This window comes from Mercenaria mercenaria, chromosome 17, assembly GCF_021730395.1.
Source record: "Mercenaria mercenaria strain notata chromosome 17, MADL_Memer_1, whole genome shotgun sequence".
NCBI lineage: Eukaryota > Metazoa > Mollusca > Bivalvia > Venerida > Veneridae > Mercenaria > Mercenaria mercenaria.
Genome location: NC_069377.1, coordinates 45328498 through 45346257, shown reverse-complemented (window position 1 = coordinate 45346257; position 17760 = coordinate 45328498). Strand labels below are relative to the sequence as shown.

Below are 17760 nucleotides of genomic sequence, written 5' to 3'. Positions count from 1 at the left end.
AGAAATATGCCACTATAGATATTTTAAGCTGTCATGTTATGCAATTAATATTTAGACAACTGGAGATCCATTACTATGGTTCATAAGTAAATGTTTAAGAAGATGCAAAACGTGACTGCATGATCTCTGGTTAACAAAATGCCTCGATCAGAACTACCCTTATACACTTACATAATTGACTTTGATCATTCTAAGCCCTCGGGTAGGAGTATAATCTGTGCTTTCATTTAGAAAAGAATTGAAAAATGCTCATATTCAAGCAATACAAATACAATACCATTATTAACACTTTTTTTCTTTACTCATTAATTAATACTTTAGCATTATTTTGAACACTATTCACTGCAGCTTTAAAAATTCTGTATCTTCTGATTATTTAAAATTGTGTTGTCTGAATTACATGATAGTATACTTTTTATTTAGTTTTGGATAGCTAAAATAATAGTTGCAACATATCAGAGACTTGTTTGAGTGACTTTGAGGAGTAGTTACAGTCATGTGCTTCCCCATTTTCATTGTTAGTTATAAATTCTGACTTAATTATAATTAATCTGAATGTTTTTACCTATCTATTAAACAGCTTGTAGCAACCTTAGTCCTATCAAAGAAGTATAAAATTTATTTTTATAGCTCTTTGATCTTATTGTCTGTATCTCATGTAAATATTTCCTAGAGTACATTAATTTTTAAGTATTCAAGCATAGATTCTGTGATTTTAATGTTTGACAATGTATCTGGGTGAGTGGCGTCTAACACTAATTGCGTAAATTGCCCAGAGCTTAAATTCAGAATGTATTCCATTAGAATCTTAAGGATTGAAGATGTATATGGAATTGACCAGGGTTCCCGGAAACGCCGAATTCGGCGTCTCCTTATGCACAATTAGTCCTGGTAAACCAGACTTGTAGCTACACTGCGGCACAGGGAAGCCGGTGCCCCCCAATTTTTGCCAAGCTAATGTTGAAATTACGTTATTAATATTAAATAATAGGATTTTATATGAAATAAAGAACAACCTGATTTAGTGGTGTTCACCCTATATACACACTATTTAGTTTTGTATGACCTACCGAATTTGAGTAGTCTCCCTTACATAGCAAAAGTAGAAGTCTGGCGAAATGGCAAAATTTGCACATGATCGAAATAAAAGAAATAGAAGACGTTTCGGGCAAGCAGGTGGAAAGCATTCAAGGACATTAAAAATGCGCCGGAAAAAAGCAGCAATGATGAAAATTCAAGAGAGAGTAGGCCTATTTACAAAAACTGACCGTTTAGGCTAAAAAAAAAATCTTTGTTTCTATCTATCTTCCATGCAGTGCAGCACTGTACTGCTCTAGGGTAGGGAGGTGGGCGACACTGGTGGGAAGTTGGTTCCAATGGTACACTGTTCTCGGAAAATAAGAAAACTTGTAATAGTCAGTGGTTGCAGTAATTAACCTATAACTTAAATTAGGGAATGGCCATAGCGGACACATCGAGTCATTGGGGTAAGGTACTCTGCGATTGGGATAGCAACCAGATCATGATAAATCTTATAGAAGAGTGATAACTATACGCCTTTAATCCAGTCGATGAAGGTTTAGGGAGTGTAGCATATCTGTTACACTGGAAGTACAGCTGTAGTCAGTCTTAATCCAACGGGCGGCTCTCCTTTGGACGCTTTCAGTTTGGTCAATTTGAGTTTGGGTGTGGGGCTACCATACCTTGGAGGCACATTTGAATTGGGGTCGGACTAGAGCCTGGTAAGCAATGGTCTTAATGGGTTCGGATTTGACCTTAATGTTTCTTTGTAAGAACCCTAGGGTTTGGTTAGCTTTTTTGGTTGACCTGTGATTGTCCCATGATAAGTCATTTGAGATATCCACGCCTAGGTATTTAGCTGAGCTGACCGATTCAAATTGGACTCCATGTAGGTAATACTGGGTAGGGATAAGATGTTTCCTTCTAGTGGCATGGATCGCTTGACACTTGGAGGGGTTGAACTCCATATCCCACTCCAACTTCCACTTTTCTAGAAGCTTTAGGTCATTTTGGAGAGTGACAGATTTGTCTGCAGATTACAATGTTAGATATATTGCCGTGTCATCTGCAAACAGACGGACTTTGGAACTGATGTTTTGTGGGAGGTCATTTATGTAAGCTAGGAAGAGCAGGGGACCAAGAACAGACCCCTGCTGGACACCTGATGATACTGGGATGGCATCAGAGGTAGTGCCATTTAGGACTACTGCATGATTGGATCCTATCATCTAAGAAGCCTTTGACCCATCTTAGTGTGTTATTTCTGACTCCATATTCGTGCATTTTTAGTAGGACTTTCTCATGGCTAACCTTGTTGAAAGCCTTATTAAAATCTAGAAGTATAAGATCTACTTGTTTCCGGTATCTGTATCTGTAAATATACGAAGCAGGACCACTTCTGGTATAAGGCGTCGGGATGAGTGGAGTCGTTCAGTAACGATGTGTGAGAGCTGATTTAAAGCTCTCAACTGTTTCTGTTTTTCTCTTTTCTATCATGTGTAAATAATTATAACTTTCCCACTTACCTTAAAAAGCGTTCGAACTCACCTTAAAATTAAAAAGCGTTCGAAATAATAATAAATATGTAATCATATACATTTTCACAGCCTGCGTTTCCTGTGTGTGAAGATTCAAAATGGGCAATATTTACAAAATACACCGGAGGAGGTTTCACAATACCCAAAATTTACAAGTTACACCGGACGCTGTGCGTAACTGACTGTTACTTAACTTGCCAACTACCTTTAATGCTGACGCTGCACTGCTATTGATGCAGTACAGTGTGTTAGGGTATAGAGGATAGATTGATAAATTTTATATTTAGACTTGAATTATTGTATAAATTTTCGTATCATTCTTTTACTGGCATGCAAACAGACATTCTGACATACATTTTAAATATTTGCTTGTTGTGTTATTTTTCATATGTCATCAAATGTAAAATAAAGCTATCCCCTATAGACTAAATCAGTGTATATGTAAAAAACGTTAGTGAATGAAAAGTATTTGATAGAAATTTAACAAGCTGAATGTTTTTGAAAAGAGAATACATTATTATTCTGATCTATAGTAAAGAAATCTTGGAAAGTTCGTTAAGATGTGGATTTTAAACTAATAATGGAAAAAATGACCAAAACTATCCTGTACACCCTAAATCAGCTCATATGTAAACAATGGCTTGGAGAGAAAAACACATGAATTTCTATGAAAAGCTGGATGTTTTAAGGAGAAAAGATATTCTCTGCCTGATATACTGAAAAAAAAAACTACTATTTTTATTTCTTTGAATTGGAATACAGGAAAAATTAGTTGGCTATCCGCTATACCCTAAAGCACTGTATTGTCTTTCAGTCTATTCCAATCCTGCACAGTGCCTTAATAAAAAAGAATGTTTGTAATGGTCAGAATTTGCGTTGTTTACTTTATAACGGTTTGAGTGGTTAAAACAAAATTTTTCTACGATGTTCGAGCTGATGCTGTCACTTATAATCTTAGGACGTATTAGTCTTCTGTTAAATACTGGTGTTTGATAATTATTTTTGTCAGTTGCCGGCACCATACCCCTGATGATTTTATAGATGAAAATTAGTCTTGCCTGCTGTCTTCTTTCCTGCAAGCTGTCCAGGTTGAGTCTTTGTAACATGTCAGTGACACACCCATCTTCTCTGGAGTGATAGTCTTTTTAAATGAACCTTGCCACGTGGCGTTGAATTTTCTCCAGGGAGTTGATATCCTTAACGTAGTAGGGATCCCAAGTAATTGACCCATATATTCAAGTGTAGACCGAACAAGTGAAATAATATATATATTATGCAAGTTTCCTACAGTCTTGGGCACAATTCCTAAGATTCCGTTTTAAAAATCCCAAAGTTGAATTTGCTTTTTTACAAATATTGCTGATATGTGTTTCCCATTGTAAGATCCTTTGATATAGTTAATCCAAGATAGGGATTTGAGTCCACTTGTTGTAAGATGGTTTTATCTAGTTCATAGAAGAAATTTGACTTCTGACGGACACTTAAAATATAACACTTCTTGGCATTAAATTTCATGCCCCATAAGTTCGCCCATTTTTCTAGTGCATGTAGATCATTCTGTAGAAGAAGATGGTCATCATGTGAACGGATGGGTCTGTATAATAAACAATCATTGGCAAACAGGCATACTGTAGATTTAACGGAATCTGGAAGATCGTTTATGTGACATAAAAAAATTAGGGGGCCAAGGACTGTTCCTTGGGGAACTCTGGATTCAGCATCTACACTAACCGAGTGTTCACCTTCTACGACAGCATTCATAACTCTATCTTTCAGAAAGGATTGTAGCCAATGAAGTAAATTTCCACGGACACTGTGATTTTCTAGTTTTTGCAATAATTTGTCATGTGGGACGGTATCAAAAGCCTTACAAAAGTCTCATATTGCTATATCCACTTGACATTTTTAGCTCATCTGATTTTTTGAAAAGAAATGATGAGTTATTGTCATCACTTGTGCGGTTGTCGGCGTCGGCGTTGCCTGGTTAAGTTTTATGTTTAGGTCAGCTTTTCTCCTAAACTATCAAAGCTATTGCTTTTAAACTTGGAATACTTGTTCACCATCATAAGCTGACCCTGTATAGCAAGAAACATAACTCCATCTTGCTTTTTGCAAGATTTATGGCCCCTTTTGTACTTAGAAAATATCAGATTTCTTGGTTAAGTTTTATGTTTAGGTCAACTTTTCTCCTAAACTATCAAAGCTATTGCTTTGAAACTTGGAATACTTGTTCACCATCATAAGCTGACCCTGTACATCAAGAAACATAACTCCATCTTGCTTTTTGCAAGATTTATTGCCCCTTTTGGACTTAGAAAATCAGTTTTCTTGGTTAAGTTTTATGTTTAGGTCAGCTTTAATCCTAAACTATCAAAGCTATTGCTTTAAAACTTGCAACACTTGTTCACCATTATAAGTTGACCCTGTACAGCAAGAAACATAACTCCGTCCTGCTTTTTGCAAGATTTATGGCCCCATTTGGACTTAGAAAATATCAGATTTCTTGGTTAAGTTTTATGTTTAGGTCAACTTTTTCTCTTAAACTATCAAAGCTATTGCTTTGAAACTTGCAACACTTGTTCACCATCATAATCTGACCCTGTTCAGCAAGCAACATAACTCCATCCTGCTTTTTGCAATAATTATTGCCTCTTTTGGACTTAGAAAATCATTTTCTTGGTTGAGTATTATGTTTAAGTCAACTTTTCTCATAAACTATCAAAGCTATTGCTTTAAAACTTGCAACAGTTTTTCACCATCATAAGTGGACACTGTACATCAAGAAACATAACTCTATCCTGCTTTTTGCAAGAATGATGGCCCTTTTTAGACTTAGAAAATCATGGGTAGGACAATATTTCTATTACACTAAAAAAAAATCAGATGAGCGTCAGCACCCGCAAGGCGGTGCTCTTGTTTATCATAAGATAATAATTCATTCATAGTTACTAATAACTGAGTTTCTGTTGAGTATCCTGATCTAAAACCGTGATTTCTATCTGTGAGTATAGAATAGCTTTCAAAATGGCTTAGTAAATGACCACATATAATATGTTCTAACATTTTACACAAGACAGTAAGTGTTAGGCTCACAGGACGGTAACATGCTCAGAAAAATTAGGGTAGGTAGGTCGGAATTTTTTTTTTTTGGAATTTTTTTTATTAAGGGAGACTTTTCAGAAATTATTTTTGTGTCAAAAAATGAATACAAATAAGGGGACAATGCCTTTAGAGCATCAGTAAGTTGATTTCTAACATCACTGGCCATGTTTAAAGCATAAAAGTGTAGTTTTGCAACTTTTTATTAAAAAGTTGAAAAAAAATAGTCTCCAAGGCCATAAAGCCAAAAATTCAGGGTAGGTTGGGATACCAAGAAACTTTGTTAATTTAGTTACACTTTGTCCATTTAGTTGATTATCTGCAGTCCCTATGGTAGATTTATAAACTTTTTGTCAAATTATATACTACAGGATATTATTGATTTATTAGCATGACGATTTGCTGATAAGCGCTTGGCTTATCAGGGTTGCTACATGTTGTGTATTGTCTATTCTTTGGCGCTTTGGATAATGTTTTGCCAATTTCCAAGTTTATTCAACATTTTCTCAATTATACATATATAACATAAGAAAAATACATACATGTAGTAAATAAAGAAAATATTAGATTTAGTCACTCAAGTATGAGCGCAACACGACGAATACAGTCTAGATATCATCAAATACCTGATATTAAGATAACATTATTAGCCCACCATCATCAGATGGTGGGCTATTCAAATCACTCTGCGTCCGTGGTAGACGTCCGTCCTTCCGTCCTTGTGTTAACAATTTCTCGTTATCGCATCTCCTCAGAAACTACCAGGGGGATTTTGACCAAACTTTGTCAGAATGATGTATTGGTACCCTAGTTGTGTCCCCCTGAAAATCAGACTTTAGTGAGTTATGGCCCTTTGTTTATTTCTATAATTTACATAGATTTATATAGGGAAAAACTTGAAAATCTTCTTGTCCAAAACCACAGAGCCTAGAGCTTTGATATTTGGTATGAAACATCATCTAGTGGTCCTCTACCAAAATGATTCAAATTATTTCCCTGGGGTCTAATATGGCCCCGCCCCGGGGGTCACATGGTTTATATAGACTTATATAGGGAAAAACTTTGAAAAACCTCTTATTCAAAAACACAGGGCCTAGGGCTTTGACATTTTGTATGCGACATTATCTAGTGGTCTTCTACTAAGATTGTTCAAATTATTCCCCTAGGGTCAAATATGGCCCCGCCCGGGGGTCACATTGTTTACATAGACTTATATAGGGAAAAACTTTGAAAATCTTCTTGTCCAAACCACAAAGCCTAGGGCTTTGGCATTTGTAATGTAGCATCATCTAGTGGTTCTCTACCAAGTTTGTTCAAATCATCCCCTAGGGTCAATTATGGCCCCGCCCCGGGGGTCACATGGTTCATATAGACTTATATAGGGAAAAGCTTTTAAAATCTTCTTGTCAATAACCTACAACATTCAAGTTTGGACCACCTGTATGGTTTTGAGTGGCAAGATGAACCTTGACACGAGTTGACCTTGATTTTGACCTAGTGACCTACTTTCACATTTCTGTAGCTACAGCCTTCAAATTTGGACCACATGCATAGTTTTGTGCACTGAAAAAAACTTTGACCTTGATATTGACCTAGTGACCTACTTTCACATTTTTGAAGGTACAGGCTTCAAATTTGGACCACATGCATAGTTCTGTGTTCCGAAATAGAATTTGACCTTGATTTTGACCTAGTGACCTACTTTCACATTTCTCGAGCTACAGCCTTCAAATTTGGACCACATGCATAGTTTTGTGTTCCGAAATGAAATTTGACCTTCATTTTGACCTAGTGACCTACTTTCACATTTCTCAAGCTACAGCCTTCAAATTTGGACCACATGCATAATTTTGTGTACCGAAACAAACATTGACCTTTACATTGACCTAGTGACCTACTTTCACATTATTGAAGATACAGGCCTCAAATTTGGACCACATGCATAGTTCTGTGTTCCAAACTAAAATTTGACCTTGATTTTGACCTAGTTACCTACTTTCACATCTCTCGAGCTACAGCCATCAAATTTGAACCTCTTGCGTAGTTTTGTGTACCGAAATGAACTTTGACCTTAAGATTGACCTAGTGACCTACTTTCACATTTCTGTAGGTACAGGTTTCAAATTTAGACGTACATGCATAGGATTGTGTACCGAAGCAAACTTTGACCTTGACATTGACCTAGTGACCTTCTTTCACATTTTTGAATATACAGGCTTTAAATTTGGACCACATGTATAGATTTGTATTCTGAAGTGTAATTTGACCTTGGTTTTGACCTAGTGACCTACTTTCACATTTCTAAAGCTACAGCCTTCAAATTTGGACCACTTGCATAGTTTTGTGTACCAAAATAAACTTTGACCTTAAGATTGACCTAGTGACCTGCTTTCAGATTTATCAAATTACAGCCTTCAAACTTGATGCACATGCATAGTTTTGTGTACAAAGAACTTTGTCCTTGAAATTGATATAGTGACCTACTTTCACATTTCTCAAGCTACAGGTTTCAAATTTTGACCACATGCACAGTGTTTTGTACGGAAATGAAATTTGACCTTGAGCTAGTCAATAAGTCTTAAAATTTTGGAATTCTCAAAAATGGCACATTGGTGGGCGCCAAGATCACTCTGTGATCTCTTGTATTAATTTCTTTTAACTATTTATAAAAACTTCTTGGTCTATTATAATCGTAGTGGCTGTTTTTATTATCTTCCAGAGATTTTTTAAGTGTCTAGAACAGCCGCATAAAAAACCCAAATAAACCATGAATAATGAAATTTAAGAAATTTCTCATAACATATAATTATTATATAATAAGCTGATTTTTTTTTTCAAATGCTCTTATTATATGGTTGCCATTTACTAAAACTGACTTTGTTTTACTATATATTTTATATTTGTATGTTAATATCAATGTCAGTGTACATTTAGTATGAAAGTCATACTACCCCAGTCACTGTTATGAATTATGGCCCTTGAATTACTTGAAATTTCCAAAATTAAAGTAAATCTTTATTTCTCTTCACTACAGTTTGATGAAGTCACAACAGTTAATGGGTCAGAGAAAACATGTCAGGAGAGAAAAAATAGAAGAAAAAACTGTAAATATGTACAGCATATTGTTGAACCATCACAAGCTGATCACCAGTGTACCAGCAAAACTGTATTACAGCAGACCTTATGTACACCTGAAAATGTGAGTACCGGTTTCACTATCAGTTCATAAACTGGCTAACAAGTTAAAGGGCCATAATGTTCTTGTTTATTTAGTATTTTTTGATTTGAACATAAATTGTCAGTTTCTTGTTAAACCCAATTTTTAGAAAAATTTTACTTGCATATATATATCTCAAAGGTTTGATTATTCATTGATATAGTAGACAGTATTATCGAATCATTTGTTTTAAATTTCCTCCCTTTTTGGCCTCTTCTGTATAAGTTCATACATATTGTTGAAAGTATTGTTCATTTAGCCATGACTGTATCTCAGTCGCTGGTTCATACAGTCTTAAAGTCTTGAAATTTGATGCCCTTTCTTAAAAAACCATGAAAATTTTTTGCTTAGTTGGTTTGTTTGAACCATGAATTCTATGTATGTTATGTATTTGAATAGCTGCTTATCTGTTTTTAAAGTTACATAACATTTGAAATTTTATGTTAAAAAACAGATGAAACAGCTGTTTAAATCGATGTTATGCATAATAATATGGAAGTAAAAGCTCTACTTTTAATACTGCACAATCATGAACTTCTGCCGTTAGACTCATAAAGGGAGGGAATCAGAAACAATAATGAACTTCCATTAGAGTCATAAAGGGAGGTAATCAGAAACAATCATGAACTTCTGCCGTTAGATTCATAAAGGGAGGTAATCAGAAACAATCATGAACTTCTGCCGTTAGAGTCATAAAGGGAGGTAATCAGAAACAATCATGAACTTCTGCCGTTAGAGTCATAAAGGGAGGTAATCAGAAACAACAGATTCAATAAAACTTTCTACTGTGTTCAAATATTCAAACCTTTGGAAAATATTAGAGAATACATTTATTGGAAATAGAACGTAACAAGAATAAAATATATGTTATGTTCATATTAGAGTAGAAAAATTTGGCAGCCGCATTTTGAACAAAGGCATTATGAGCCTTTAACATAAAATTAAAAGTGTCCTGGAACTTTTTAATTTTGTGAACATGATGGTTATAACATAACTCCTTACATAAAGTACCTGCATTCCATAGCTTGCATTATTGATCAGACAATTGGCAAAAACTGGTTTACTTGGCATAAGTAAAATTGGAGGGAATATACGTTGAAATTTATTCCTTATATCATGTAATAAAACACTATACCAGTTAATAGTCAAAACTGTTCGTCTCTCTGTGGCACTTTGACTATTAACCTTCATCCTTTTCAATAAATGTTGCCTCAAAAGTCAAAACAATTAGCCCTCAGACCTCGGGCAAGTAAGTTTGACTACTTGGGTATTAGTGTTTGCATTGACTACAATTAGTTGAAAGATCCAGTGAAATATTGCCCTTAACCAAAGTGTTAAATCCATTCACACTGTCCATAGTGATTTATTCATTAAATAGTCATGCTTGATTCAAGGTAATTTCTTGCTGACAAAATGAATCTGCTGATATGTTACTGCAAATGTAGTAATTGTAAAATGCATTATAACTAGAGTAATATTTCAGGTTGTCCAGTTTGAATATTCTTTGATGATAAAAAGAAATAAAACTATAATGTGCTGTTGAATAAATGTATATGTTTTCAAATTGTAGGTCTTTGTTGGTAGAAAAATTTTGCATGAATGGTGTCTTGAAACAAAGAGAAAAAAGAAGACTAAGTGGTATTTAGGAGTTGTACTGAATGTTGTCGAAGGTATTGAAGTAGCGCTTTACTCAAGAAGTTCGTAATATTTTTATGCCCCCGGCATCTACTGATGCGGGAGGCATATAGTGATTGTCCTGTCCGTTCGACCATTCGTTCGTCTGTTCGTCCGTCCGTACGAGGTTAACCAAATGGGACTGTTTCGTCTAGCATCAATACCCCTTACTAGAATGTCTTGATACTAATGCAGATGTAACCTGTGACCATTCCTCATCTTCAGACATCACCTGACCTCAGTTTGACCTTGACCTCATTTTGGACTTAGGTTGCATTATATGGGCCATCTCTTGATTAACCAAATCGGACCGTTTCGTCTAGCATCAACACCGTTTACAAGAATGAATTGATACTAATACAGATGTAACCTGTGACCATTCCTCATCTTCAAACATCACCTGACCTCAGTTTGACCTTGACCTCGTTTTGGACTTAGGTTGCTTTGTACCGACAAGGATGCCACCAGGGGCATCAAGCGTTTATTGAACGCAGCTCCTTGTTTTTCTGTTTTATCATTAACGTAGAGAATATGTAAATTATGTTTTAACTTCTTATAGGCAGGAGAGTTTAATAAAAATTATGCCTAACTGGTTTTATAAATACAGGTTTAGATAGTCTAATGTTTTCTGTTTGTAATTACATGTAGCTGAAATATGAGTAAATGTGAATGTTGAGGAAGTAGATTAAGAGTTTTGGTTGATTTTTCTAAGGTCATATTATATCTTCTAACTCAAAGTGTGAATATTCCCAGAACATGACATAAGTGGTGTAAAGGAATCCATTATTGCACTGATTTACTGTTTGCTGTATATATCCAAATACATTTTAAATTTGTTTTAGGCAATGATGGCGAGCCAAAATCAGTGTATAATGTAATGTACGAAGGAGATGATGTTCCCCACAAAGTAAATCACTTACATACTGATTTTATGAAAGGTTCCTTAATATTCGTTAATGAAGGAGATTGAAGGTAAAGTTGTATAGTTTTTTTGTGTGCACAGGCCATTGATAAGAGGTGTAATTAGAACACTATTGGTTTTATATGAATGAAGCCAATCTTGTAGCAGTGAATGAGCTTAGAGCAGTCACTTTTTTCTGATGGTAACACTGGCTGGCTATGAAACCAGGGGTCATGAGTTCTGTCCCCTACTCCTCAGAGTAAAATTACTAAGACTGGGATAAGAGTCCCATATATATGGTTGCTGTACGCCTTTCATGCTAAAGAACCAGGGAAGCATTTGGAATGTGAATGTTTATGTATCCTGCACCATATTCCCAGTAAAATAATTGCAAGCAGTTTTCTGGAGGAATCGTCCATACAAATTATCGTTGGTGGCTATGAGTACAAGACAAAATGAACAAATCCCAACTTTTAAATGCTTAAAAAGATCTCTGTTTGACATTGTTCAAGTCAGTCTCTTTGTATCTGTTGAACCTTAACTAACTTGATATGGAGTTTTGGCAGTTCTGTTTAACTCTTTTCTTTAGCAGAGACATCCTAGCAATCCTTCGAAATCTGATGTGAAGTTTGCAGTGCTGTCTCTAACCTAACAGCATTGTGTCTACTCAGTTTTTTTTTCCTTCTGATAATCTACTGTCAAGAACAGCCTTAATATTTATTACTTTGTATATGGTTAATGTATGATATCTTTTTCTCCAGAACAGCTGCACATAGCATGATAGAGAAAATGAGCGAGATCAACATGTTTGGAAACAGAACCTCACCTAATGTACATGTAACTACATGTGAGAAAGTGTGTGTTTTTTGCAAAAGCGTGGAAGTTTAAGCAAATTGTTAAAGAATAACATACATTATGTCAGAGTATGTGACTGCTATTAAGGCTATCAAAGCAAAACTTCATATTTGGAAAGTTAGAAATGTGTAAACCAGTGTCACTACAGATGTGATATGAATTAAAGTAATGCATAACTTTACCTTGATAAAGTGAATTTGTTTACAGACTTTATATTGAATAGTAAATATTTTTCTATAGATGTGACAAAAGCTGTGGACTATATAAGGTTGAAGTTGGTGCCCAATCTGAAAAAGTTCATTCAAGTGAGGTTGAAATTGATGATGATTGAAAAGTTCATTTGAAAAGTTTTGGGGAAAAAGTTGCAGCCTTATTATGTTCTATGCTGTTTGTAGAATATAATGGGTAAAGACTACAAATTGTTTTCAGGCTTTTCATAAGTCAGCATATCAGATCTTAATTTTGTTAATGAACTGCTTAAAGTTCCCCCCCAAAATAGTGGACAAAAACTTATGAATAGTCACTGTGATACTTTATTTGAGATTTAGCGTTTAAAAAAACTATTTTCAATACACATCAAATGTAACAAGTATTGTCAAAATGAATAATCAAATACTGCAGACCAGGAGAAATGGTTGAATTTTGAGAAAAGATCACTTATTGGGTTTGCTCATATAATAGACCAGTCCAAACAGACTTAAGTCTTACCTTATTTCCAGGTATCCCAGTAAGTAGCTCACCTAGGCACAGAATGCTCCTGGTAAGCCTTTAGAATCGTTAGATGGCCATGTTCATCTGTTCATTGTCCACAACTCTTTTAAGGTCTATCAGCTTAAACCACCAAGTCAATTTCAACCAAACTTCACCGGTATGTTCTTTATTGGTCCATATTCAGATTCCCTCAAATCTATTTCATCCATGCAGAATTCTGGCTGCTAGGGCAGCCTTAAGGAAAATGTTTAGAAATGTTCTCCACAGAAAATGCTGACCAGGTTTTAAAGTAATTTTACTGATATGTTAGTATGGTGATCCTCTACCATACTTTTTCAAATAATTCTGTTTTATTACAAAAAAGACATGGCCACTAGAGGGCAGGCCTAGTTTTCCCAATATGGCTTTATGGCGAACTCGGAAAATTTTCTTCTCTGAGAGTGCTGGCCCAATTTTAAAATAATTTCATTACAATATTCCTTAGGTGACCATGTACCAGATTATTTCAGATTATGTTTTGTTTAAAGGCATGGTCTCCTGACTGTAGGGCTAGTTTTCCCTTATACTGGTATGGTTTTATGGAAAAGTTTGAAAATCTTCCCCACACCAACTGTCCAGATTGCAACATTATTTTACAGCAATGTTCCTTAAGTGACTGTGCCAAATTCCTTTGTATTGTTCTGTTTAATAAAAGATATTGACACCAGAGGGCAATCTATGTTGTAATATGGAAAACTTAAAACAGTCTTCTGAAAATGCTTACATGAATTCAAAATTATTTCATATAGATCTTCCTTTGATGCTACGATTTCTTTAAGCACAACACCCTTTACTCCCCAACCTGTCCTGCTCACAATCTTACCTGCCCAAATTACCACCCAAGTTCGCACCTCACACCCCCCCTCCCCCACCTCCAACACACACACACATAACACACACACACACTGCCAACCCATGTCTATTTATTTGGTACTATATAACTCTTTAGGGCCATCATGACTGTCTTGTTTGAATTAATGGTTTCTGACGATATCTGAAAAATATCCTTGTATGAAACCTCAAGAAAATAAGTTGTTCAATAAGATATATCAAAAAAGATCTTTCTTTGGAAGCATAATTTATTTGTTGTGATTCAACAATGATAGTAAACATGCTTTTATCAAAATATTCCATTAAGTATATATTAGGAGTTGCATTTTAAAGGAGTCCTAATGCTTAGAATGGAAGATTAGAAAATGTGTTTTCAAAATCTGAAGAAATTCATTTTCCTATTTAGATCATTCCTGTAAAGTGTTCATGGTTGTGACCAGAAATTCAGGAATTTTTTTTTTTTTTTATTCAGACTGTGAAGTCATAAAAATTGTGATATGTTTGTAATTTTGGAATTCTGTACTATGTTTTATGCATTACGTAATGTTTGAAAAGTACTGTGCCATTTTTAGCTTGACTATTCAAAGAATAGTCTAGCTATTCTACTCACCCTGGCGTCGGCGTCGGCGTCACACCTTGGTTAAGTTTTTGCATGCAAGTACATACAGTTATCATTTAAAGGCATATAGCTTTGAAACTTATTTATTCTTTTTCTAGGTCAATTACCAACCTCACTGGGTCAAGTTCCATAACTCTAACATGTATTTTGAGCAAATTATGCCCCCTTTTGGACTTAGAAAATTCTGGTTAAAGTTTTACATGCAAGTTACTATCTCCAAAACTAATGCAGATATTGAATTGAAACTTCACATGTGTCTTCGGGGTTATAAAACTAGTTGATAGCAGCAAGTCCCATAACTATGACCTTCATTTTGGCCAAATTATGCCCCCTTTTGGACTTAGAAAATTTTGGTTAACGTTTTGCGTGCAAGTACATACAGCTATTACCAAAAGGTATATAGATTTGAAACTTATTTTTTCTTTTTCTAGATCAATTACCTACCTCACTAGGTCAAGTTCCATAGCTCTGACATGTATTTTGGCCAAATTATGCCCCCTTTTTGACTTAGAAAATTCTGGTTAAAGTTTTACATGCAAGTACATACAGCTATTACTAAAAGGCATATAGATTTGAAACTTATTTTTTCTTTTTCTAGATCAATTACCTACCTCCCTTTGTCAAGTCCCATAACTCTGGCATGTATTTTGGGCAAATTATGCCCCCTTTTGGACTTAGAAAATTCTGGTTAAAGTTTTACATGCAAGTTACTATCTCCAAAACTAATGCAGATATTGAATTGAAACTTCACATGTGTCTTCGGGGTTATAAAACTAGTTGACAGAATCAAGTCCCATAACTCTGACATGTATTTTGGGCAAATTATGCCCCCTTTTGGACTTGTAAAATCCTGGTTCAAGTTTTGCATGCAAATACATACAGCTATTACCAAAAGGCATATAGCTTTGAAACTTATTTATTCTTTTTCTAGGTCAATTACCAACCTCACTGGGTCAAGTTCCGTAACTCATAAAATGTATTTTGAGCAAATTATGCCCCCTTTTGGACTTAGAAAATTCTGGTTATAGTTTTACATGCAAGTTACTTTCTCCAAAACTAATGCAGATATGGAATTGAAACTTAACATGTTTCTTAGGGGTTATAAAACTAGTTGATAGCATCAAGTCCCATAACTCTGATATGCATTTTGGTCAATTTATGTCCCCTTTCGAACTTAAAACTCTTTTGATATTTAACATTTTGGGTAATAATTTCCTGCTTCTGTGACAGTATTTCGAATAGTCAAGCTTGGCTGTCTTACGGACAGCTCTTGTTTCATTAAGGTTTGTATACTTTATTTAATTTGCTTGTAATTTTGAAAATGTTACACGTGCTTAAAACCCAGAAAGTGATAATAAGTGCCTTTATGAATATCATGAGAAGTGTTTGAGAAATGAATATCATCAGCCAGATGTTTTATGCAATATTAATTACACAGTTTGTGTTAAAAAATAATTGCAATATAATTATATTGAATGAACTTTATGAATCAGGTTTTTCAAACAGAGACTGATTTACTAGAATGGGGTATGTTGTTGTACTCGAAGGGAGGTGGTATCTGACAAACCATTTCCACTCAGTAAGTTCAGTTTGGGTTGAGATATTGTTATGTTAACTTGGCTAATAAGACCATTATTGGGATTGCATTTGGGTCAGTGGAGTCAAGGATAAGGTTACTGCTTATAGAAATTGAAAAAAAAAAACAGTTCTGTCCAATAACTTATGTTTGGATTGATGTATTAAAATTGATCTTGGCCTATAGGAAGCATACAGAAAAACCAAGGTTGGGATTATATATGGGGTTATTAAGTCGACATAACGTAATTAATCTGCCTACTTTCAAAATTCCACCATTGCATAGTGGGCTAAGGTGTTGGTCTTTGTGTCTTTTGTACTGTAGAAATTTTAGAGAGTAGCAGACAGATAGTGGTTCTAATCCCAGAACTGGTTTTTACCTGTATTTGGTGCCACTATTACTAAGAAGAAAAAAAAATGGTTTTTGTGCAATATCTTTAGTTTACATTCACCATTTTCACCTTGGTGTGATGATAGCTTGTAGCAAAAGAAAGGTTGGGATTATATTTTGGATCACTCTTGTACTGTTGCTAAATATAGAAAATGGTTCCTGCTAAAAATTTGGGTAGACCTATCGTCACAACATTTGGTGTTTAGATAGCCTGTATTGTGACAAAGGTTGGGATTGTACTTCATATCAAGGTCACTTACTAAAATAAAACAATGGTTTCCACAGACATTGAAAACCTGGTTTCAGTTGGCAGTTATATATAGCTTTTTGTTGTTGTTAGAAAATATTACTTTGACCTCAAATTGTTATTATATAGTTATGTAAACTTGTACTTTATACAGATAGTATACATTTGTTTTATCAATAACAAATTTTGTCACCAACAACTATATATATATATGAAGATGTAAAATATGGGAAATTAAAACATGTTAAAAATACTTGTGGCTTTATTCAGATAACTCCCAACACTGGTATATTAGATGCTAAAAAAATATCAGTTTCTGAATTACAGGTAATTTCCAATGTTTTAGCAATTGTGGTGCTGTCTAATTGTCATTTGTTCTTGCCAAAAATACATGATGGCATGGCAGTTTTCAACCTTGGATACTTCTAGGAAAAGTTTGTCGCTGTATTTTGAAATGCACAAGTTTTTATGCCCCCAGTTTTAAAATCATACTTATTAAGGTATATTGGGTATGAACTGTACCTATATTGGCATGTCTGTCGGGCTACTTGTGTACTCAACTCCAACACTTTCCAACCAGTTGAAATGAAACTTGGATATACATCATCAACATGCACATATGGTTGGGACTTTCATGTCTGTTCGTTAGTCCCCTGCTGGTATTTTACTGAAGCCGACTTGTGCCCCCCTATGGCACTCGCCCTTCACTCCCTGTCTAAGTCTCTCATTTCAAAGTGTGATCCTGTAATGACTGATGAACAATATATTTTTTTATGAAACTTTGTACATGGTTGGACAGCAATATGCAAGATATGCATATCCTTATATTCTGTTACAGAGGCAAAAGAAAGTTGCTTTGGCAACTAGTAGTAAAATAATATGACAAAAAGTACAATAAAGTAAGTTACCAGAGATTTATTCATGAAACTTGAGACATGGATAGATTGTAATCTGGAGAATATGTACAGCCAACAAGTATAGTTGCTATGGCAACAAATAGTCCAGAAATATGGACTTTGGTAAAAAACTTTAAAATGATAAGG

At 34.9% G+C, this 17760-nt stretch overlaps 1 protein-coding gene across 3 annotated transcripts; it reads left to right on the top strand.

The window, feature by feature from the left end:
• The first annotated feature begins 1072 nt into the window (after positions 1-1072).
• Positions 1073-16970, top strand: LOC123535628 (uncharacterized). Of its 3 annotated transcripts, none has more exons than XM_045318352.2 (5): positions 1073-1244; positions 8692-8856; positions 10445-10544; positions 11391-11455; positions 12211-16970. In XM_045318352.2, the coding sequence occupies exons 1-5, from the start codon at positions 1119-1121 to the stop codon at positions 12223-12225; spliced, it is 471 nt and encodes a 156-aa protein (XP_045174287.1). In that variant the 5' UTR covers positions 1073-1118; the 3' UTR covers positions 12226-16970. The 3 variants fall into 3 exon arrangements, 2 of the variants coding, with proteins under 2 accessions (XP_045174287.1, XP_045174286.1); XM_045318351.2 differs by having other exon boundaries at positions 11391-11520; XR_008368027.1 differs by lacking the exon at positions 1073-1244 and adding an exon at positions 1280-1742 and having other exon boundaries at positions 11391-11520.
• The last annotated feature ends 790 nt before the right edge of the window (positions 16971-17760 follow it).